The following is a 23191-nucleotide window of genomic DNA, read 5'->3' on the forward strand; positions in this document are numbered from 1 at the left end:
TAAGGGTGGCAGTGAAGTTGTAGCCCTGGCTCCTGTATTAAAAAAGGGGAAAAGAGCCTTCTATTGATTTCAACAATGTTATCCCATTTAGTCTCTATGACAACCATGTGAAGATGGCATTAGTCTCTCCATTTTACCCTGGAGGAAAATGAGACAACCTGCCCAAGATCACACAACTATTAAGACTATTAGGTGGCAAATTCTATCTGAACACTAAACACACACCACACTCCTTCCTCTATTCAGCAGTGATTCGACTACTACCTTTTATTTCCCATTTGAAGGGTTAGGCTCCTTTCCTCAGTGGTCCTACAGACACAATCTCATTCCATAACAACCAGGAACCACGTGATGATTCCATCTCAGGGGCCTTTTCACCTGGGCCTAGTTAGCCTGAAAAAAGGACAGCAGAATAGATGCTGTAGGTCTGAGCACCAGTGCCGGGAGGTTTCTGACAGTTCAATGTCACCTGACTAAAAAGAACAGGATAGTTTTCAATCAAAATATAATACGACCTCAAAAAGTTTCAGTTCAAAGTCCTATAAACCTCAATGAGAGATTAAACACCAGTTTTTAAGATCCATTTTTAAAAGCTTTCCTTTGTCATTTTTGTAGAAAGATGAATGTAGTTATTATTAAACAAAGGCTATGTCAGTAGCAATATCATGTTTAATAGAACAGGAAAAAAACAATTAAAGAAAGTAATTTATTATGTATATGCTTATCAGGCTTCATAAAAGTATTTTTAATTATATACTGTTTTTCTTTTTTATTAAAAAACTAATAAAGTATGCCAAAGGTCAAAGAATAATCATGAAAAGAGGATTTCCCACACTCTTACAATAACCATGCTAAAAAGTTTCTGAAATAGAAATCATTAAAGCCACATTTTTTTGGCAGTCTTTAAAAAATATCTCAAATGCAGCTCATGTTATCAATCCATGGGATTTCCAAAGAAGTCAACCTGCTCCATAAAACAAACTGTACTTGGCGTGTACATGTTATCCCACATAATTACACAAAAGCTGCGGCCTGGGCCCGCCTTGCTTGCTTCCGTGGATGGAAGACTGCAGGGAATGTTAGCACGGGGCTTCAGGCATGCAGAGCCCAGCCCAGTTCCACAGGGAATGGACTGAGGACCGCTGACAACAGGCCACTGAAACTATGCTGCTCTGTTAAATAATTTGTTTAAAGCTGGACCTTGTGTGTCTATACCCCAATACTGGGAAGACTAAGGCAGGAAGATTTAGAGCTCAGGGCCCGCCATGGTTACATAGGAAGTTTGAAGCTAACAAGGGCAACATAATTACTCAGCTCAAAAAAAGAAAGTAAACAAAAAGTAAACCCATACAACTCATCAGTCAAGATTCAACATTTACAATATAACTCAGCTGGTGACATGACAAAACAATGGAAATGTTTTAGGGAGTTGCTGAATTCAAATTCTGAGTTAATACTTATGATTTAAATCAAAACGCTGAATACAGTTATTGATTTCGGTATCATTCCTCAGGTCTACCCTGAAAAACAACAGCCTAGGGCAATCAATATTTTAGCTTATTTTTAAAGTCATTACATAGCTATCATGTCAACAGCAAGACTAATTACACCTGCTAAATTAAATGTACTTACCAAAATACAATGGTGGAAAAAACCACCGTGCTGCAGAACAGCACCTGACAAGAAGATGCAATGGGAAGCCATGGGAAGCCATGGTAAAAAGCCATACAAGCTACACCAAATCGTGGGGTTTGGTTTTCTTTACTTGGCATGTAAGTGTTTCTGTATTGAAACACGGGCCATTCTCCCTGGCTTCTGCACCCTGGCTGGCTTGAGCAGGCAGTCTTCCTTCCAGCTGTGCCTCAGGGCACCAGAAGACCAAGGCCTCAGGGAGCCAGCCCATGGGTTTCAGGAGAGGGCAGAGATCCTTCCAGAACTGAGTCAGAAACTGAGGTGTATGGTATGAAGAAACTTAAATCTTAAGGGTCCCAACGTTTCAACAGAAAGTGAGCACCTGGCCCCAACTCTTCAGGAGACATCCAAAGCTACTGAATTCTACCCAGACACACCAACCTAACCTAAGCCAAAATCCCAGCAGCAAAGCAGCTATGAAGATGGGAAGTAGAGTGTAATACCCGCTGACAGCTCAAGGACCCAAATAAAACAACACCGCGCTCCAGCCTCTTCCAAATTTTGGCAAGTTTGTGCTAGTGAGTATCTCCTTTGCAAACTAAATCAATGACTAGAAGAGAGAGCGAATCCCCACATCAGCTTCATTCCTGGCACCGCCTCAACCCATACTTCTTCCAGATGGTATTCCAAAAGCACCTCTTTCAACAGGGAGTCCTTGGGTCTGCACAGCTGAGACCTAAGACTGGGGACATGTGTATCACCCATCCCCACCAGATCCCTTTCCTCCTTGACTCCAGCTAACACATGTACTTACACATAAGACTACACAAGCCAGTTTGCTCAGCCCATTCGGTCTACAAACTGCTAGTGAACGCCTGACACTGCAGTCCCTGTAGCTCAGAAAACAGAAGAGGAGCAGCAAACAGTCACTGCCAACACGGAAGGAACAGAACCCAGACGTGAGCACCACCTTGGTCACTGAAGGAGTTCGTTAAAGAACAATCAGGAGACTGCATGTGAGGTAATATACGCGAAATGTAGGACAGGGCACTATGGGTCTTACACAGGACCCAGGCTACCGCAGGGATCACTCACAGGGAAATTTCTGGGAAGAAATCTCAAACAGTGTATAGCAGTCCTCCCAACAAGCATGGCTAGAAAGGAAAGTGGGCTGGTGGGCAAGATGGCTGGGGGAATGGTGCTGGGACAGAAAAGAACACAGTCTATGTCATCGAAAGGACAAGTTCGGGGACACTCGGGATTCAATTCTGATTACACACAAAAAAAGATAGGCATGATAGAGGAGGGCCTGGGAGATTACAGAGGAAACCAACCCAGGCAACAGAGTATTGCAAGTCCATGGTGGCTGCAAGAGATTTAGACCGCCTCCCAAAAGGAAGGCGGGTCCTCCCACATCTTCAAGCAAGGCATAACCGGTCTTACGGTAATGGAAGACTACTGGGGTTACGGTGAGAGGAGACTGAGAAAGGCAAGGCTGAAGGCCGTAACCCAACACAAGATGGTTTGAGCAAAGCAAGAAGTGACTGTGTCCAGACTAAGGCAGTGACACCATGAGTGAAACCATAAAACTTGCAATCAGAAGACAGGCAACTTAAGATACAGGGGTGGAACTTCTAACCAAACGTGGAGGAACAAGGCAGTGTCCCTATAACAGCAAAGATGGCACACAGCAAAGTAAGCCCAGAGCAAGAGCAACACTACTCCCAAAGGATGGAAGTGAGTCAAGTTCAGCCTCCAGAGACTATGTACTTGACTACCAGGCCATCACCAAAATAGTAACCAAAGGGTTATCAATGCTACCCTGCAACCAGGTAATTTCAAACTCCGGTCATTGCTGCTGGCTAATTAGAGCACATATTTCAATTATCCACCACTCACTCAGGGGAACTAGGAAACAGTCTCAAGCATATCACACCACTCTGTGGAAAAGTGTGATGATCCTTTCTACCCACATAAGTTCCCAAGGCCTTGCAAGGCCCTCCAGTACTGTGGAAGCTTTTAACAAAGTGTCAAGAAGCCCTAGGGGCAGAACAGGCTTAAAAGGGAACTTAAAAACAATGCTCCGAAGTGGCGGGGATATGGCCTAATACAGAGCTTCAGGAGTAACTGGATGAACCAGAGGAATAAAGAGGAGACAGGAAGAAATAAAATGCTATGTCAGGCCTTACTTTTTAAAATGTTTTCTTAAAAGGAAAAGCATCATCATCAACAATAAATATCCTATTATTTGGCAGACAGCTGGAAAGTCAATGGATTGATTTTGAATATCTCCACACCAACAGAAATGTACATTTGAAGTTCTCTCGGGCAATTGTTTGAAGAGATCTGGGCTATCTCAATGAGACCCTATAAGATCTGCCAAATTCTAAGCAAGGCAATAAGATTGCTAACTGGGCATTTATTTTACAATTGGCATATAAAATTTAAGTCAAAATAGTATTTCTATATACTATTGGCATGTCTTTATATTCTCCATGCTCCTCAGAGTAGTTTATACAATGTCTTACATTTTATAAATCTTGACATAGGATTACAAATTCCTGCCTTAGAGTTTTTGCCTCTAATAATACCCATGAACTATTTGGTTATTTTACCCATGAACAGAACTAAGAAAATACAATCCACTCTTAAAATCACTTTAAAGTTAGTATCCAAAATCTACTGCAGCAAAAAAGTAGGGTGTTCTCTTGAAATAGCTTCCTTTTGTCTACAGTCCTTGAACACACAGACTGGGGACAAGTGGCATTTGACTGAACTCTAGCCCACAGGAACTACGGCTCCTGGCATTACTCCAGTTTTAATCCTCACATGCAGGTGCCTCCCATGCTGCTGCCGCTTCTCAGCAAGACAGCCAGAAGCAGGGACTTTCTGATCCACTGGCCTTCATACCACCTGTAAACACAAGCGGTAAATGAGGCAGAGCTAGTCACTAGGCAGAAGCACAGAACATTCATTAAAAAGCAGCAAAGTCAGCATTTAATCCACTAACAGGAAGTCATTAGGCAGAATTACCTAATGGCAAGGGACAACTGCAAAGTGTGATTTAGGAATATTCCAGAAAGTGCTAAGCCTTTCCTCTATAACTCCCTCCCTCTGGCACTGCACCTGTTGTGTGTGTGACCCCTCTTGCACTATCCCCAGACTGCCCTAAAACATAAACTTCTAGCCAGGAATTGGCTGCTGCATATAAAGGCCTAAGTCCTCCTTGTAATGTTCAGATAAAGAGATTTTAAACGTTTCCTGTTTCTTAAAAGAAAATGTAAGGCCAAGAGTAATGAATCAGATGATAATTAAAATGATTCCGATGAGAAGGACTAAGCCAAGAATCACCACTACCCAGCCATGCAGCCTTATCGTTACGTCACCAGGTGGCCCAGGCCCCCAGCCATTACTACATCTATCTACAAAGGCCATACAATGGCTTCCCTCCCCTACCTGGTTTCAACTCATCCTTACCCTACCCCGCCAAGAAACCAACCTCTTGTCTTACTTACTGTTCTACTGCTGAGAAGAAAACACCTCAAGTAAGACAACTTACAAAGCAAAGCATTTAATTAGGGGCTTGCTGAGTTTGACAGCGAGTCCATGAGTACCATCACCGGCAGCATGGCAGAGGGGCAGAGGGGCAGGAGCTGAGAGCTCACATCTCATCCACGAGTTGCAGGCAGTGAGGCTGGGCCTGGCATGGTCTTTTGAAACCTCAAAGTCCATCCCCGTGACTACAAGGCCATACCTTACCCTTTCTAAAAGAGTTCCATAACTAGGGACTACGCTTTCAAACACATGAGCATATGGAGAGGCCACTTTCATTCACCACTGAGCCATCTTAACATCTCACTTCACCTGCTCAAAATTCACCTGTTGGAGCCTACAGAGCTGCCGAAAGGCCTCGCGCAGCTGAGAACATTTCTATTCCTTGTCCTGTCCCGTACAGTGCCAAATAAGGATAATAAAAACTTACAATTTTTTTCACTTAAAAGGAAAACAGTCTTATTTTGAGCAATGGTAGAATGAATATACGCATTCTTACCACTCAGATATCTTTGTTAAATATAAAAATATCAATGAAAAATCAGCACTTGATTTTTAGCCATAAAAAACATTATTAACATCTGGATGTACATGAAGGAATAAGCAACTAATGCAATTTTCTAATCTTGTACCCTAAACTTAGATGGGATTTCTCAGTAACTGGCAGTGCCTCAGAGGAAAATGTGAAGCTCCTTACCTTCTGGTTCGGCCCCAGGAAACCTTACCAGAAATAGTGTGGTCTATGTGCTGACATTATGGGAAATGTCTGCCACATTCACAGATCCCTGTCTCCTCAGGGTCTGCCTCAAGTCCACACGCCTTCGCAGCAGGCCAAGCTCCTGGCCCGCTTTCTCCATTTCCTAAACTGCCTCCCAGACTTCTATATACACTCCACCTCATTTCCACATTGGTTCCTTTACTCAAAAATACTGCACAACACCATCACCTTAAATATGACCTAATCAAACTGTTCTCTGAAGTCCAAGATCATGGCCATACATACCAGTATCTGTACATCACTCATTAAATATGGACTGCGTAGATAGAGATCTTCTTTTAGGAGCAGAATGCACTCATTAGAGATTATATTTAATGCTGTGGAACCTCCAGGCAAATTATTCACTACGTAATCCAAAAAAATACAGATTAGGATACGGGCACCCACAAAGTTTCACATGACCGAAGGAGATCTAAGATACAGTACCTTCTTCACTCAGATGTGAAAACACCAGTCAAGGGAATAAGCAGAACTTGACGACTTTGAACTCTCCCTAACAGTGCTGCGTCTAAATGAGCCTTAAAGAGCTGTTTAAAAATAACCAGAAGGGCCAGATTCTGAGAGAAAAATACATACAACATATAGATGAATCTGTTTCCCTAAATTGGCTGCTTAGTTTGGGCTGTGCTATTTCCTGCTCAAATTGGTTTCCTGCAATTTGTTAAGGCTGCCAAATACTTAGTGATCTCAGCAATACGCTTAACACAAATCGGCAAATCTTTCCTATTTTTCACAATGACAAGAAATTTACAGAGAAACTTGCACAGTGAAGATAATAAGAATGAGCTCATTTGTCCTGTTTTTTTCCCCTGGATTTATCATTTTCATCAGGTTCCCAGTGGCTCAGGAAACCAATAAACTGCCTCCTAATACCATTTCCTGTCTGATTTTCTCATATTGATCTGGAGGCAGTTTCTTAGGGGTGGATAGGGTCGAACATGAGCAGTCTGACCTCACCACAGGCCAGCAAAACTAAAAGATCAAGATGAAGGGGGGGAAAGGCCAATAGCCAACATTGATTTTTAAAATCAAATGATGGAAGATGTTAATAAAAAAAAAAAAAAAAAAAGGTAAGTGTGCAGTGTGCAACTACACACAATGGCATCCCCTCTGTCAGCCTAAGAAAAGAATTAGCTGGTATAAAAGCAAGCCAACACAGTTTCAAAAATGGAGCACAGAAGCCGAGGCAGAAAGGACACAGCTAAGTTCTTTAGAGCACATTCATTTATTAGTGTGGCCTTGCAATCTGCTGTGTGTCACACAGTGTACTATTTTGCCCAAACAGCTTTACATGCAAATACTCATTGCAACGAGTCATTGATCTGGTTCAAGGCTTTTCAAAAAAGAGGGGGAAAAAGTTTCAGTAAAGTCTTAAAGGGGGAAATAAAAAAACCTTACTTTTGTAGAGCATAAATTATATTGTCCAAATTGCTTGTATTTGTGTATATACATGTACATACGACAAACCTTAGCTCTTACATTCAGAAATCCTATGGTTCTCAGTCCATCAAGCACAACGCTCTATATTCACACACGTGAACAGCCTAGGGCTAGTATGAATAAATCCTAGGAGAAAGAAAGCATTTTAATAAATATTAAAAATTCACATTTAATATATAATTTACTTGACACTGAAAAATGCAGAAAAGCTGGTGACATTTTTATCAATACAGTTTGGTAGACTTGAAAAATTATTTCACAACACATCTGAATAATGAATCATAAGAACTCTATTATGAGCACTGACTAAAACCCCAGTGAGAGAAACTTAGAAAAGAACATAAATTTTGAGGTTAGAACTTTTAACGTTTTTTTTTTTTTAATTTTAAGAATTAATGTTTGCTAATTTACATAATTGTGATATAATTGTTTTCTTAACATAAAGGCAAGGTCACTTCAAAATACCATACTGATAATGTTAGCTCTCCTTTCGGCTTGGGTAGAACAAAGGGAAGCCACATGCCAGCCTTACTAGGTTTTTTCCTATCACGGCATGAGAAGTGATCCCACTGCATGAGGAGCCAACACCTCTAGCACCCTCTTTACCACTGCTTCGAAGCTGTGTCCACAGAATGTCCCCAAAGTTTCCATTACTGTCAGCCCTGGATGAGTGATGTGAAAGGGACAGAGTTAGAGTCACAAGCCACCAGCACAAAGAACCATCTGGCCACATAGCCTCAGTCACATCATTAGAGCACCTGATGAGTCAGTCCCAGCACTGGTGAGTCCCAGGCTAGAACCAAACACCTAGCTTCCAGTAGGCTAGAACTGGAGGACACCTGCATCACTCACGTGACAGACACTAGCCACATTTTTATTATATTTCCTTTTAATTAGTGTATGTAATTCTTAGTGGTCAAAGGTAAGGAGAACCTACTCTTTAGTGAGGGCCAATCTAGTCTGTCAAACTCACAAGGTAATATTCTAAGTCTTCAGTGCCCAGGATGTCAGCTGAGCATGAACCATGTCTTTAGTCATGTCACACCTAAAATGGGAACAGACAGATTCCTCATGAAAGCCAAGCTCTCACACCATCCATGCCTGGCTCTTCAGAGCATACATGCCAGCCTACCCTTAACTACCAAAGTGTCAGTTGAAAAACCAACCCAAGGGCCAGCAAGATGGCTCAGTAGGTAAAGGTACTTGCCATGAAAGCCTGGCAACCTAAGTTCGATCCCCAGAAACCAAACGAAGGTGGAAGAAAAGAAATCAACCCCAAAATGTTGCCCTCTGACCTCCACACACACACCGTGACACACGCACACACAGGCAGAAAAATAAATTTTAAAAAAGGCAACCCAAAAAGCAAAGCCCTTCCTCTCCTTCAGCTCATTACAGAGGAAGACCGTATGGAGCTTGAAGAACAAGCACTCAGAAGACAGAAAGTTCTCTCCTAAGCCCAGCAGAACAGCCAAAGCAACTCCCTCCACCCTATTAGTCTCTAGTCTACAAATGAAGCAGGTCACACACACTGTCATAAAACACAGTGGCGTTAACTCCGGAGTCACATGGATGGGTATAACTCTTAGCTCCGTTGCTCACCAGCTGTGTGACTCTGGGTAAAATAATGAATCACTTTGTGCTTCAGCTTCCTTCTGCATGAAGGGCATTAGTAGCAGGCCCTTTCCCACGGGGTTTTAAGAATAGGGTCAGATAAGAGATAAGGATTTAGCACAATACCTACCATATAAATATCACTTATCATTTCATCATTATTACATCACTGTCTACCTTCACAAAGGAGAGCCATCCAATTTTAGAACAAGTTCCAAATTTAAAAATATTCATAAATCAAAATTTATTCCTAAACTGGAATACTTAACATTTCAACATCTTAGGGTGTTATATCTGCCCAAAATCTAACCTCTTTGAAACAACTAAAAAAAAAAATTATTTATAATGCAGGCATTCAGTAAATTTATAAATTTATAAAAGTGGATCCCAAAATGATCAGAAGTAGTTACTTACAAAATATTTAACAGAAGTTTTCCTACTTTAAGAGTTAATAATAAGCATGCCCTGAGAAGCAGGGAGACCCTAGGAGATGGGAACTTCCCGTGAACGGACAAAGACAGAGGCCCATGAGTTTATCATAGTAAGCAGAGCATGGGTGGTGATAGATAAATAATGAAATATTAACCCTGAAAAAGTAGACAGGCTCCAGCCATGGTGCATCTCAGAGGCCACAGGAAATGGTTCCAATCACATCAAAACACATCCCGTGGAGAAAGCACCTGAGCCACAATACAAACTGGCTCACACATAAACTGATTCACGTTTTTCATGAAAATATGAAGGCCACTATGTTAACAGCTCGACATAGGGCTCTGTGCAGGGGCAGTAAGAGACAGTTAACTGGACTGTAGCAGCAGAGACGGACCTAGAAGGATACATTCAAATGCATCTTAGACATACCATTGACAAGATTGGACACTCGCTAGATGTAAAGAGTAAGGAGACAGAAAATAAAAATGCAGCTCCACTTGGGGGTTTGACTTCTACTCTTCCCTGGAAGAACGTGGCGGGGGAGCAGGTCTGTGGAATAAATGAGGTGCATGGCTGTGTTAAGTTGGATGTGTGCTTGCCTTTCATCGTGATAATTAACCACAGAACTGTTCAACATGCCTACTAAACAAGAAACTTTGAAAAGACAAAAACTGTTCCTGATTAAGCTTGGTATCAGAAACTCAAGTTAGGGTCACAAGTGCCTCCTCCAGGAAGTGGCAAGTGCCCAACAGCTCATCTTCGTCACTTACATAACCTGCAGCCGAATGAGCCCCTTTCAAATAAACTCCAAAAACTCTTGATCCAAAAATAATCACTCTCATATTGTCCTCTTTGCCATTTCACAATCAACAGCTTGTCCAGCCATCGTCTGGGCAGCATCAACAGAGCAAGATGGACTAGGGATGCAGCCTAGCAGTAGAGCACTTGCCTAGCAAACATAAGCCGGGCTCTGTCTCCAGAAGAGAAAACGAGAAACGCTGGGCATACAGCAGGTTCTCAGCGAGTATTTGCTAGGTGAGCTCATGAGTGGGGCCAGAGGAAGGTGAGGGAAGAAGAAAGTACTGGGTCTCCTTAGCTCGTTGTCATCCAAGAAAATGTACGGATGAGCCTTACGATTTCTCCACAGGTGCCACTTAACAGTATCTTCACAATAACTAGGTCAGACTATGAATTACTAGAAAATAAAAACATCTGAGGTATTTAATAATTTAGAAGCAATAAATCAGTATTTTCTAATTTCAGGGGCTCTTCCCCGCCCCAAGCATTTTCTTAAAAAAAAAAAAAAAAAAAGGTATTTATTAAATACTTATTCCTTAAACTCCAATATTCCTACCATCGAACCACTAAACTCAAAAGGTGTGAAGTGGCATTCTTAGCAGAGGATTGGGTGAGAAAAACGAAAATTCACAGGTGCATTTAACCAACAGAGCCAAACACCTTCAAAGACACTCTAGACACTGATTTTAACCCTCACCCTATAAAGTTCAATATCCCAACACCAGAAGATAAAGGGCAATTGAGCTTGACCACCGCGTCATCTTTCTCTACTAAGGGTTTCTTAAAAGGAAAGCCCCTAAAATAAGAGTGCCGCCATACCTGAAGCACCATAAATACTGGAATACCGCTGGGACTTAGAGCCAGACGGAGAGGACTCCTTCATGCGATCGATCACATTTTCTGAAAGCTGCAAAAGGAACATCAGAATGAAACTGATGAGACAAAAACAAAAGACAATGCAATAACATCCAAGTAATCCCACATCTGCTTCGACCTTTGTAGCGAATGGCCTGCTCAATCAGACTCGCACAAACGCTGTAACACTACACAAGCAAAGGCTGCTTTAAAACTCCAAGCCACACCCCTTTACTTCTCCTAATGCACTAAGTGCTTACTGCTAGTAACATTTCTTGATTCGTGCAGTATACTAAGTTATCATCTTGGAGAAAATGTCAGTCACCACAACTCCTTCAGTATTTGTTCAGTAAACATTTAGTAATTACGTATGTATAGATGTATGTATGTATGTGTGTACGTATGTATTAACAGACCTCAGCTCACTCCTTTCCTTCCCTCCCTCCCTCCTTCCCTCCCTCTCTCCCTCTCTCCCTCCTTCCCTCCCTCCAAGCCTCTCTCCCTCCCTCCCTCTTGTTCAAGGCTAAGAACACACAATTGCTTTCAACAGCTTTGATCGGGTGCCAAGAACAGGCTAGACTTGGAGGATTCATAACCATCAAGCTGCTCAGAGAAGCTGGATAACGAGACAAGGCATTTAAAAGTATGCCGTGAAGAGAGCTCCCTGACTCTGCTGCCAGCCGGTAATGGAAGTCTAGAGACCACAGCGGGCAGTGCATCCAGCCAGGCTGAGGGCATGGGGCCTGGGGAGAAAAGACTCATGGGAAGAGAAAGTGACAGAGCAAAGAAACCACGTGTGGATGAGGAATGCCACCACCAGACCTCCAGGGGAGAAAGCAAGTAGGTTGCTGGCAACAGGGCAGAGGCTCTGGGGAACACTCCAGCCTGCAGATGTGAGTGACCTGCCCCACGGTCCACACTGCATTGTCCTTGCTTTTGTGTTTTCTGGGGTGGGGTGGGGTGGGGTGGGGTGGGTGGGGTGGGGTGGGGTGGGGTGGGGTGGGTTTGGTTTGGTTTGGTTTGGTTTGGTTTGGTTTGGTTTGGTTTGGTTTGGTTTGGTTTGGTTTTTCAAGCCAGGGTTTCTCTGGCTTTGGAGCCTGTCCTGGAACTTGCTCTTGTACACCAGGCTGGCCTCAAACTCACAGAGATCCACCTGCCTCTGCCTCTGCCCCCCAACCCAGTGCTGGGATTAAAGGCGTGCACCACCAACACACGGCCCTTTTGTGTTTTCTTAATAGTACTTATCAGTATCTGACACTTCCTGCTCCCTCTCTGCCTTTCCCACTACAGAAGAAGATGACCAAAAAGCAAAGGTTTTGATGTCAGACACAATAACCCTAAAAAATACAATGGTTAAACAACCAATGACCTCTATGAATAAATGAATGAATGAACGAACGAATGAATGAGTATATTAAAAGAGTGTATATATAGAAAAAGGTGGATATTTCAGATTTTAAAACTTTTTGTAAACACAGTTTGAGCTTAGTAAACTAAGTTTCAGGGGGCAACAGGCACTGAGTATTTTAGCAGGGTAATAACATAATCAGATTTGCATTGCAGAGCACTCTGGCTACAGTGTAGACAACAGACTGAAGCAGAGAAGAACAGAAGGACCCTGGAGGAGACTGAAGGATCAATTAAGAAGCTATTAAGCATATGTCCACACAAAGCCTCGCACAGAATGTGCGCAGACATTATTCATAATAGCAGGAGTGGAAACAAACAAATGGCTGTTTACTGGTGAACGGACAAACAAAGCATTACATATCCACAGAACAGAATACACTACAGTAATAAAGGGAAGGACGTTCCAGTAAAAGCTACAATATGTACGAACCCAAAAAACATGAAGCTAAAGGGAAATCACCAAACACCAAAGAATGCATACCATGGGATTACTTTTTTGTTCTGAGACAGGTATCCCACTGTGTAGCCCAGATTAGCCTCAAACCTCCTGCAACCACCCTCCAAGTGCAGGGATTACAGCCATAGGTCACCACATTTGGCCATATTAAGTTTATTTATCTGAAACAACCAGAAAAGGCAATTCCGTAAATGGAGCATCAATAAAGCAAGTTACCTAGGGCAGAGATGGGGGTAAGGAGTCAAGCCTTGCTCAGATTATGAAAATGTTAAAAGGTCACTGTATAACATAATGGTTGTCTAGTTAATGCAAGTACATATGGAGGCATGTAAATTATTCTACAACGAAGCTGTGGGAGGGGCGCTATTTTGGTAATACAACAGTTAACATTCAAAAGATAGTTAGGGCCTTGAATGGTAGCACATGCCTGTAATCCCAGCACCATAGAGGCCCATAAAGAAGTAACAAGAGGTCAAGGCTTGTCTGGGCTGTATGAGAAGACTGTCTCAAAAGTAATACATGTCTACAAGGCATTCAGGGTTCAAGCTTGCTAACATGGACTTAGTACTTGTTTGTTTCATTTCATCTCTACCCTAGTGCTGTACTCATCCAAGCCTTAACAAGCCTGCATGGAAAATACTTACATCTATTATGTAAGTGAGTGAAAAAATGATTGCCAGCCAAATACCAGGACCCAGATCACAGTCTTACTGCAGTGGAGCTGGGGTTGCAATTCAACACGTGCAAGTCTCAAGGTCAACCTCAAATATCCCTCTTCAGTACCACACTCAACATCTGCTAAGACAAGGAGCAAACCAGAGGTCGCTGAGGACCCTGGGGCTTCTGACTCGAGTAAAGTGATGGCCCTCCATACCGAGGTCCCTCAACTCTCCACTATCAGGCCTGTCTATCAGGCCTGTATGTCAGTCTAACTACAAAAGCATTCTGGTAAAAGGCAGCAGTGGTAATCCTTTCCACTCGTTTTTACAGAAACTAGTGTATATTTGCAACATACCTTATTCATATGGCTTCCCTCCAGCACCTACGCCATCACCCACCCCCAGCACGAATCGCGTGCCTTTCCAATGTCTCACTGCACCACACTGCACCACCACACTACTTTTCCCAGGGCTCTATCCAGCCCTGGGAAAAGTTCTCCCTGGCGTCCCCTGCTGCCTGGCCTCAGGGGCGCACGACTCTCATCCTGTTCTCTGCCTTAACTCACTACCATTCCATGTGCTCTTGGTATTCTCAAGCCAATCTCTTTAATTTTTCCCCGCCTCAGTCTCCCTAGTGCAGGGCTCACACACACCACATCCAGCCACGCCTTCCTTAACTGCTACTGATGAATGCATGAATTCTAACCTCAGCAGCCTGAAAATCGGAACTAAACAGCTGCCTCAGACAGGCAGAAATACCTCGTATCCAACGAGTCCAACTGTCTTCCTCCCAATTTCCTTTTACCTAGTTAATGCCTGTTACACCTCCGTGCGGGATCCCAAGTCAGACAAAGGGCTGTCCTTAACACTTACCTCAACTTACTGTCTTAGCCATGACTTCCTTAATCCCAAAACATCAACTGAATTGCTATCATTTCTTCCCTCATCTCACTTCTCATTTGGTGGCAGCTAATTTCTGGATTCTCCCTTTATACTTCACGACCCATAGGTCCCCCACCATAGGGGGCTGTTATGTCTGCCAGCATTGCCTTCCCTCCGGACCCCTTTAAGATGAAGTCAACATTCAAGAGCAATCACTCACCAAACTAATTCTGCATTCACTTCCAACAGTGTCTGCAGAGCAGAGCTATGGTTCCTGGTGCCCACTACACCTAACACGAACACTCCAGTGACAAGAGTATTTCCCATTTGTGTTGAAACTCTGCATTTCCATGGCACTGAGCTCCTATATGTGAGAGTCATTCGTCAACAAACACTCCATACACGTACAAATCAAGTACAGATCCAGACCCTCGGGACACTTGGTTGAACGTCTATACCTTAGCAGGTACTTCTGCCTCGGGACCCAAATTAAACTACAAGTGAGATGGGAAGGGAAAGAAGCCATGACCAAGAGTGTACCAAGAGGCTTTGTGTCCTGAGACCCCAGGGACAGCTACACTTTTTCTTGTTGCTTCATTTTTTGCTCTGTAATTCTAGAGGTTGAGCCCTGGGCCTCCAGCCCTACCTCAGAGCTACATCCCCAGCAGCCCTAGCTACATATTTTTTTTTTAATCACATTGTTCGTCTGCTTGTTTTGTCTTGTTTTGTTTTAAACAGAGTCTAAAGTAGCCCAGGTTAGCCCCAGACTCCCTATGTAGCTCAGAATGATCTAGAACTGACCCTTCTTCTGCCTTCGCTTCCCATGTACCAGATGACAGGTAAGTGTCCCAAGTCTGTCTTTATGGTTCCTGACACCAGCTGCTGGGCAAACTTGAAATTCTTCCACAAAGCTGGAAAAGTTCTGCAAACACTGACTCCAATCCTCTCCATCCCCAGGTGACCCTGAGTAATGTCCAGTTACAGGGAACACTGGGGCCAGTAGAGGCTGCTCCAATCTCCAGTCTTTCAGCAGTACACCCATCCATCTCCCCATACACCATAAACGCAGTTTCCTCTTAGGAGAGAAATGGGCCTTCATCTCTGGAGCTATTGTGATTTGTTCTATATAAATGACATACATTACACTAAGTGATATAATACATTTAATTCATACATACCATATATTTCATAACAATGTACCAATGATACAATATATTTTAATAATTCTATACAGCTGGGGCTTGACAACAGAACACTTGCCTAGCACACACAAACTAAAAATAAAAAATAAATCACTGCATATTACTATCACCACAAATAGTACGAAGTACAATATACTGTACTACACATCCAATATAGTATATTATAAAGCCAGTATAAAGCTCATCCACAAGTTTATGTAATTTATACATGCAGTAACTTATATACTTTAATTTACATTTCCAAATTTCAACCCAAAAATCAAAGAACTGCAACATTAAAATTACATACAACAATAACTAGCCAGACATATTACCTATAACTCAAGTGTCACTTCCCTTCGAAATGTATACTGACTACTTTCTACAGCAACTACGAAAGTCCTTTCAATCCCTAAAGCTGACTCAAAACATCGCCCTTCAAACAGAAAGGGCTGGCTCAGGAAAATACACTCGCTTCCTCTGTCTGGGATGTCAAAGTTTTGGCCACTGGGGTATATGGAGATTATGGTACATACACCATAAACTACTGTGGAGCGGTTATTCACACAGCCTCAGCCAGACTTCTGTGTCTCTTCTATTTTATTCTCACCACCTGGCTCTACAAGGAGCTCTTCTCCACATGGAGTCGAAGATGAAGTCTGAAGTTCTTACCAGCAGCTGTCCTAGGAGTGTGAAAGGTGTTGGGTCTCTCCCTGTGTTTTTGGGGGGCATAGAAGTAGAACATCTTTCAATCCAGCAATAAGTATTTGTTACCCTTTTGTTGCTTTTGTGGTTTCTCTGATTACTCCATTATGGCTACTTAATATCATTCTAACACCAACCAAAACATTTTCAATGTAGATTCTGGTCACATGCAGGCAAACGTGTACATGTCATCCAAAGAATCCATGGTAAGCACACTGCAGGGCTGGCTGATTTGGGGTCGCCTTGTATCTGTTCTTCCATAGCTGAATTTCCAGGCCTTTGAGGTGCACAATGGCAGCCCAAGGCTGCAATCCTCCTGAACTTGAGCGCCATTACCTGTGCCCAGCTCTCCTGACACAGCAGCCAAGCTCTACAGTCTGGGGAAAGCTCAGCTTTCACCTCATCTCTGGCAACAGGCACTGACTTGGGAGGCAACAGACAAGATTAAAAGATGCTGGCCAAGGTCATACACACAGCCCATAGCTGTAGAACAGCTCAGCTCTTCTGTGTGACAAAAAATAACCCAAAGTTGGGTAGAGGTGGGAGTCAAAGGTACAGCATAAGCTTCAGGAAGAGCTGCACAAGCAGCCTAAGAGGAAACTCTCCAGGAAAGCATTTGTCCTCAAAGAGGGCTTCCATTAGACAAGCCTTGTCCCATACTGGCTGACCATTTGCTGACCTTTATCTGCTCCAGCTGCCTCTGGAATCTCCATCCAGACAAACACCAAATGTGACATGACACCCCTATACGCATATTGATGCTACAAACTACACGGACAGGACCCTGGACTTTGGAGTTCATGGATTAAATCAATGTACACAAAATTGTGTGCTCACTGTATTGTTGGGGAAGAGTTCACAAACCTTACAAATTCAGTGGTCTATACATCAAAAGAACCACAGTACAATAAGGGGCATTGGGGTTGGCAGAATCAGCTACCCTTGCCTTCCTACCCTATTCAAAGACATGTAAGAAGGCAGAGCTTGACTTGACCACGGTATGACTCACATCATGGGCTCCACAGAGCATGTTGTATATATCATCTAGTCCTTCCACTTAATCTCTTCCCAACCACTTATTCAAAATTTGCACAAACCAACCACCTACCAATCCAGAAATCAGTATATTTTCCAGACACAAGAGTCTGAGTAAGAGGAACAAGACTAAGTCTTCTGCTCTCAGAGGGGAAATCTTGTTATCTCTGAGATGGGAAAGGTCTGAGCCACATGGTACAGAACAATTCAAAACTGAAGCCCCTGCTAGCTTTTATTCAGATGTTTCTTATCAAGTCGACTTAAAGAACACATGCAATCAATTTTCTGTCTTGGTTTTCCCTCCAGGTGAGAACAGGTCACTGTGAGCAGGTTCTCTACTGCCTTTTGAAGGCACAGACACCCCAGTATCCGATATACAGAAGAAAACGGGGTGTTGGGAAACACACAGACTCACTTCTGTAAACCACATCATTGTCAGTTCATATGTAGCTTGTTACTTGTGTTCCGAGTCCTAGAAAGCTTAAGACGTCCCAAGACATTCACAGAACCTAAAGCTGAAACTAAACTGCTCACACAGTCCCTGTGGCTAACACACTCTGTGCAGAGCTGTCTACAGCACCGCACATTAGCAATCCCTCAACCGCCAACATCTCCCAAGCACATGGTGTGGTTCTGAGGTATGCACGGCGCTGACTGGCTCCTATGAATGTCAGCTTGCAGCTTCAAAGCCAGAAACTTTTCATGAGGAGTGGAGCTTTGAAAGTGACACTCACTGAAGCTGGCATTTACTCTGGCAGATCTCACTCGCAGCCCTGACACTTTAGATAAATCCCTGGAAGAAGGGGTCCTGCACACACTTCCTCAACAGGCACAGCAGTGGACACAAAAACCCTTAAGCATATGTGAGTAATAAAAATGTTGTTTTCTATCACTGGAAAATTTGAGACTTAGAGTAATCCTTCATCCAGTCCATATGAGTATTTTCATATGCAAAACTGAACAGGTATAAGAATACGAGCTATTTCAGAGACGGCAGAAAAATACTAGCAACTGTTCAGAATAAAGGAAAAAACAGGACCATATACATATATACATATATACATATATACATATATATATATACATACATACATACATACATACATACATATCTCCATGAAAAGTAGCGCCTGCCAGTGAGAATACTCAGGAAAGTTGACATTTTAAGTAGGTCCTTTAAGTGCAAGCTGTAAGCACCTCAGCAAGAAAAATATGGACACTCGTGATCTATTATTTAACACGGCCTACTTAGTGAGTTTTCTGTTGCTCACAAAATGCTACTCTTTCTGTATTAGGATAACTGAAGATGAAATCACTATCCTCGTCAATGGAACACAGCACAGACTATTTCCCAGCAGTGGGTATTGAATTATTGGTGTACTCTTACTTTTCTTAACTGATGATCCTAAGCATTATAAAACTGGTCAAATTTGAAAAGCTTTCTTCAGTCAAGTTTCATTAACCTGTGAAATCCAAAACTGGGCCTCATCTGTCCATGTTTTAACAACTGCCTAAAGTCAAAGCCTTGCTTACAGGCTGAGAATACTACTCCCATGCCTGGAAAGCAAACAAGAGGACTGGTCGAAGCCAAGAAAAACACCAAGAGCAGCTAAGAGAGATTTACACAGGGAAAGAGGCTCACACAGGGAATGGACGATCTCAGGATCTTCACTCTCCTGAGGGTACAGCATGCTCTCCTGTTTAGTTATGTTGTGGTCTCATAAATTTAACCTTCAGCTCTCCGAGGAACTCCAAGCACTGGCAAAGCACTAGACAGAGGGCCGGGTACACACATGCCATGTTCTCACTAATATGCAGTTCCACACAAACACCAGACAGGGAAACGCAACCAAGGGTGACTTGTCCACTCGGTGAGCTATACTAAATCCTACAGAGCAAAGATCTGAACCCAGGCTCGTTTGCTTCCAGTGCACTTTCAAAGAACTCTAGGATTTTAAATGTGAAAGGAACCACACCATTACAGTGGCCACTTTTTATGTATAAATCTACAAAGCAGGATGGGAATGTAGCTCAGTGGTAGAGCGCTTGTCTACCACATGTGAGGACCTTAATTCAATTCCCAGCACCACAAAACAGTAATAATAATAATAAACTAAAAGTGTACAATTCATCCAGAGTTTTACACACCTTATCCTCCTACCCTATCCAAAGGAAGTGATAACATTTGGACTAAAGGATAAGGATGTGTCGACAGAGGAGATAGATACTTGTCCAGAACCACTGACCAAACATGTGAGCTTAATTCCGAGTTGGCTTTCTCCTGTGCATAACCTCAAGGACTCCAAAATGACCTCCAAGTCCTCACAGCTTACCAGTTTTGGAAGAAACTGCAATCGGCTACATTTCTTCTCAAAAAACTGACAGTGGCAAGCTCATTTGACTTCGGAGCTGGAAAAGATACAGATATGGAAGACGCACTCGGCCCCACCAGAGGAGAAAACTGAATGAAGCTCAGGAGATTACAGGTCATCCTTGAAAAAGAAAGGAAGCAAAGAAACCTGACCAAGGGCATTTGCAGCCGAGTGGCATACAATGCCTGTGAAATAAGGCTGACTACGTCTGGACTGTAGCAAAGGGGTTAAAATATATATATGAGAAAGGAAGCTTACTTCAAGTTGTGCAGCAAAAGAGATTAAAAAAATTCAAAAAATTCTTTTTTTTTTTTTTTTTGTTTTTTCGAGACAAGGTTCAAGTTTTCTCTCTGTATTGCTTTGAAGCCTGTTCTGGAACTTACTCTTTAGACCAGGCTGGCCTTGAGCTTACAGAGATCCACCTGCCTCTGCCTCCTGAGTGCTGGGATTAAAGGCATGGGCCACCAACCCCCCAACTGTAATTCTTATCTTACTACAAAAAGTACCAACTAAACCACAAGACAGCAAGGAATGAAGTCTTGTAGTTTGGTATCCTGGTTAATTTAGTGAGAATTGCTGATCACAAACGAAACCTCAGTTCAACAGTTTCAAGTTTCTATCAGGTAAACTTTAATAAGAACTTTTCAGATTAACAAATTTCAGAGGGAAAAGTTTTTAAACACTTGAAATGTTTTTAAAGTTTTATTTCCTTGTAACAAGAGTGGGAAAAATGATCTTACATCATTAACCGGTTAATGGCAGTTGTGCATAAACACTAAACAGAAAATAAAAGGTCCTCTAAAACCTTCTGGACCCGCAATCCTTTATTCACTAGGTACAGGCATACTTCCCAAACCATAATGTAGGGTGTTTACGAAGATAGTGCCGGTATCCTGACACCCTAGAGAACACACAAGCTTTCAGCTCATGCAGCCAAGTCCACACAGGGGGATTCTAAAAGTCTCTACAACATATCCCTCACAGCTGACTGCCTTAGTTCTAGCAACCTTGAAGAACTGCAAACTGACCTCTGCCCCTACCAAGCTGGCAGACAGCAGGCCTGTAGTAACTGGGCCTGGTTCAAAACTTGGGCCAACAAACCACAGGGGTGGCGCCTGGGAAAACGACATTTTCAGGAGGAAGGGGAGGAGGCAGAAGTTAGCCAGCGGGGCCAGAATGACTTGAAGGCTTGTGTATGTGTGTGCTCACGTGTGTGCATGTGCTGGGACAAGCGGCGCTACGAGAAGAGGGGCACTGAATGACAGAGGCAAATAAGGGTCATCCTTACAACGCCAATGCACCCAGAGAGAGAGCGCGATGTGCATGGAAAAGCAAAGTTCGCGTTGAACAGGAGGCACACAGAGTTTCAATGAAGTCCCGCAGCTACTGAGCAAGGACGACGTGGAGACCCGGCACCCCCATCCGCCCCAGCACAGAGCCCGCCTGGAGACTGGCACGCAACCAACTTCCTCTGAATGAACGTTCCGAGTCCCGAAACCACGGGCTTCTTCCCGGACACCCAGCCCTGTAGCGGGGCAAGAGCGCGAGCCGGGAGCGGAGCAGGCAGGCGCGGCGATCCCAGGCACGTCGCAGCGTCGGGGCCCGGGTGCAGGGGCCGCCCGCCGCCCGCCCACGGCACTCACCCGGATGCCCTTCACCACCGTGATGTTCTCGTTCTCGTCCGCCTCGAAGGTGACCCGGCGGGTGCTGGCGGTCCCGCCCATGGCTCCTGCTTCTGTCCCCGCTGAGTCCGAGCGTGGACCGGACCCACGAGCGCGTCAGGACCCACGCGCACAGCTGCGCGCGGAAGCCCCGGGAACGCTTCCCCTGCCCGGCAGGAGCAAGGCCACGACCCCAAGGAGCAAGGAGAAGGCGCCGGCCCCAAAAGCCCGCCTCCTCCGGTCACGTGCCAGGGGAAAGCCGCCTCGGGTTGGCCCGGGGGGCAAGCCGCCCGCCTCTTATTGGAAGGTGTTCCAGGATTGGTGGGTCCGGACCCGGATGCTATGGCAACAGGTTGGTGCTTAGCGAGGCTTCCGGAGCCTCTGGGCGTAGTGGAAGTTGTAGTCTTGATCTTGCCTGACGGGTGTTATGACCATCTTTTCTTGCTCCAGAGCCTGCAAGAGGAGTAGAGCTTTCTGGGAGTTGTAGTCTTTGACGGCCAGGGAGGACTCTAACAGGTCTACTTTCAAGAAAGTTTGTTCACCCAATCAGCTTGATTGGCAACTTACTCTAGAAACTTTGGTCAGTTAAGTAGGCAGTGGTTCTCCACACAACTCAAAGCTAGATGTGGGAGTCGCACTCCGCTAAAGAAGCAATTCTTACATCCCTATTCTCAAACCTCTGTCACTAAACTTAACATTCTGCCATTTAGTCTTAAACTTTAAGGGGCCGAGACCCTATTTGCTTATGTTCCTGTCTCATGGCCTATGTATTTGTTCGTCTGTGTGAAATGAAACCTTCAGTGTTAGGGCTTTCAAATATGCATACGAAAACACATAGAAAAAATTTATTTACACCAGCCATGCAAGACAGAACACTATTTCCCAAATTTGTACTTCCCCTGCTCCTTCAATAGTTAGCTCACCAGACAAAAAGATGGCGTGAATTCATGGAGGAACAAATTCAGCATTAGACAAAATTAAGATGATCTATTTTGGAAAGTTTCTAGTTCAGAACTTTACCTCCTTGAAAACTAAAAAAAATTAGATTATCCATGTATTTCGGTTTTGTTTTTGCTTTTGCTTTTGTTTCGTTTTGTCTTTGCTAGACACTTGTTAAAAGTACAGAGTGTTCTTAAATTTACAGAGGCAGATAAATATTCTTTATAGGTTAGATGCATGGAGATGTTGATATAGATCAGGTATATATGCAATACACACAGCCCTAGCTATGTGAGGGAGGAAAAGGGAGGAGAGGGAGGAGAAGAGAGGAAGGAGAGGTGGGTAGAAGGGAGAGGAAGGAAATGGGAGGGGAAAGAACTAGCCTCCTTTTATGCCAGAGGGATCCACAACATTGAAGAAATATTTTGAGCCTCATTTATTTGTCACAGTGTCAGAATTTGTACAGCAAAAGTTATCTCTCTCCCATTCCTATATTCCTGGTCAGTAGCAGGGTGTTCATTTCATCTCATCTTGCTGCCCTTTTCAACATATGTGCATCCTAAATCACACTATATTATCTCCCAGTTTTGAGACTATCTGCTCCCCTACTTGTCCTCAAGTTATAACACAGTTAAACATCCTTCTGCAGGGAACCCAAACACCCAAAGATTCTCTTTCCTTACAGTGCCCCCCCACAAACAGCCTTGCTTCTTAGAACATACACCGCATGTATTGGGGATGCTATGTATAACAGATGCTCAGTAGATACTTGCAAAATTAAAGGCTTTC

At 43.5% G+C, this 23191-nt stretch overlaps 1 protein-coding gene across 2 annotated transcripts in view; it reads right to left on the reverse strand.

Annotated features, from left to right (window-relative positions):
* The window catches only part of Chchd3 (coiled-coil-helix-coiled-coil-helix domain containing 3), a 247847-nt gene extending 226150 nt beyond the window's left edge, over positions 1-21697 (reverse strand). Inside the window, exons 1-2 of one of the 2 annotated variants that reach the window (XM_051175883.1) lie at positions 21446-21697; positions 11066-11153 (exon numbers count right to left, since the gene is read on the reverse strand). In XM_051175883.1, coding sequence (XP_051031840.1) covers positions 11066-11153; positions 21446-21526 — 169 coding nt within the window. In that variant the 5' untranslated portion in view covers positions 21527-21697. The remainder of the gene's footprint in view (positions 1-11065; positions 11154-21445) is intronic. The other variant, XM_051175884.1, reaches the window with a different exon arrangement.
* Between the last annotated feature and the right edge of the window lie 1494 nt (positions 21698-23191).

Source organism: Phodopus roborovskii, unplaced genomic scaffold, assembly GCF_943737965.1.
Source record: "Phodopus roborovskii unplaced genomic scaffold, PHOROB, whole genome shotgun sequence".
Taxonomy (NCBI): Eukaryota; Metazoa; Chordata; class Mammalia; order Rodentia; family Cricetidae; genus Phodopus; species Phodopus roborovskii.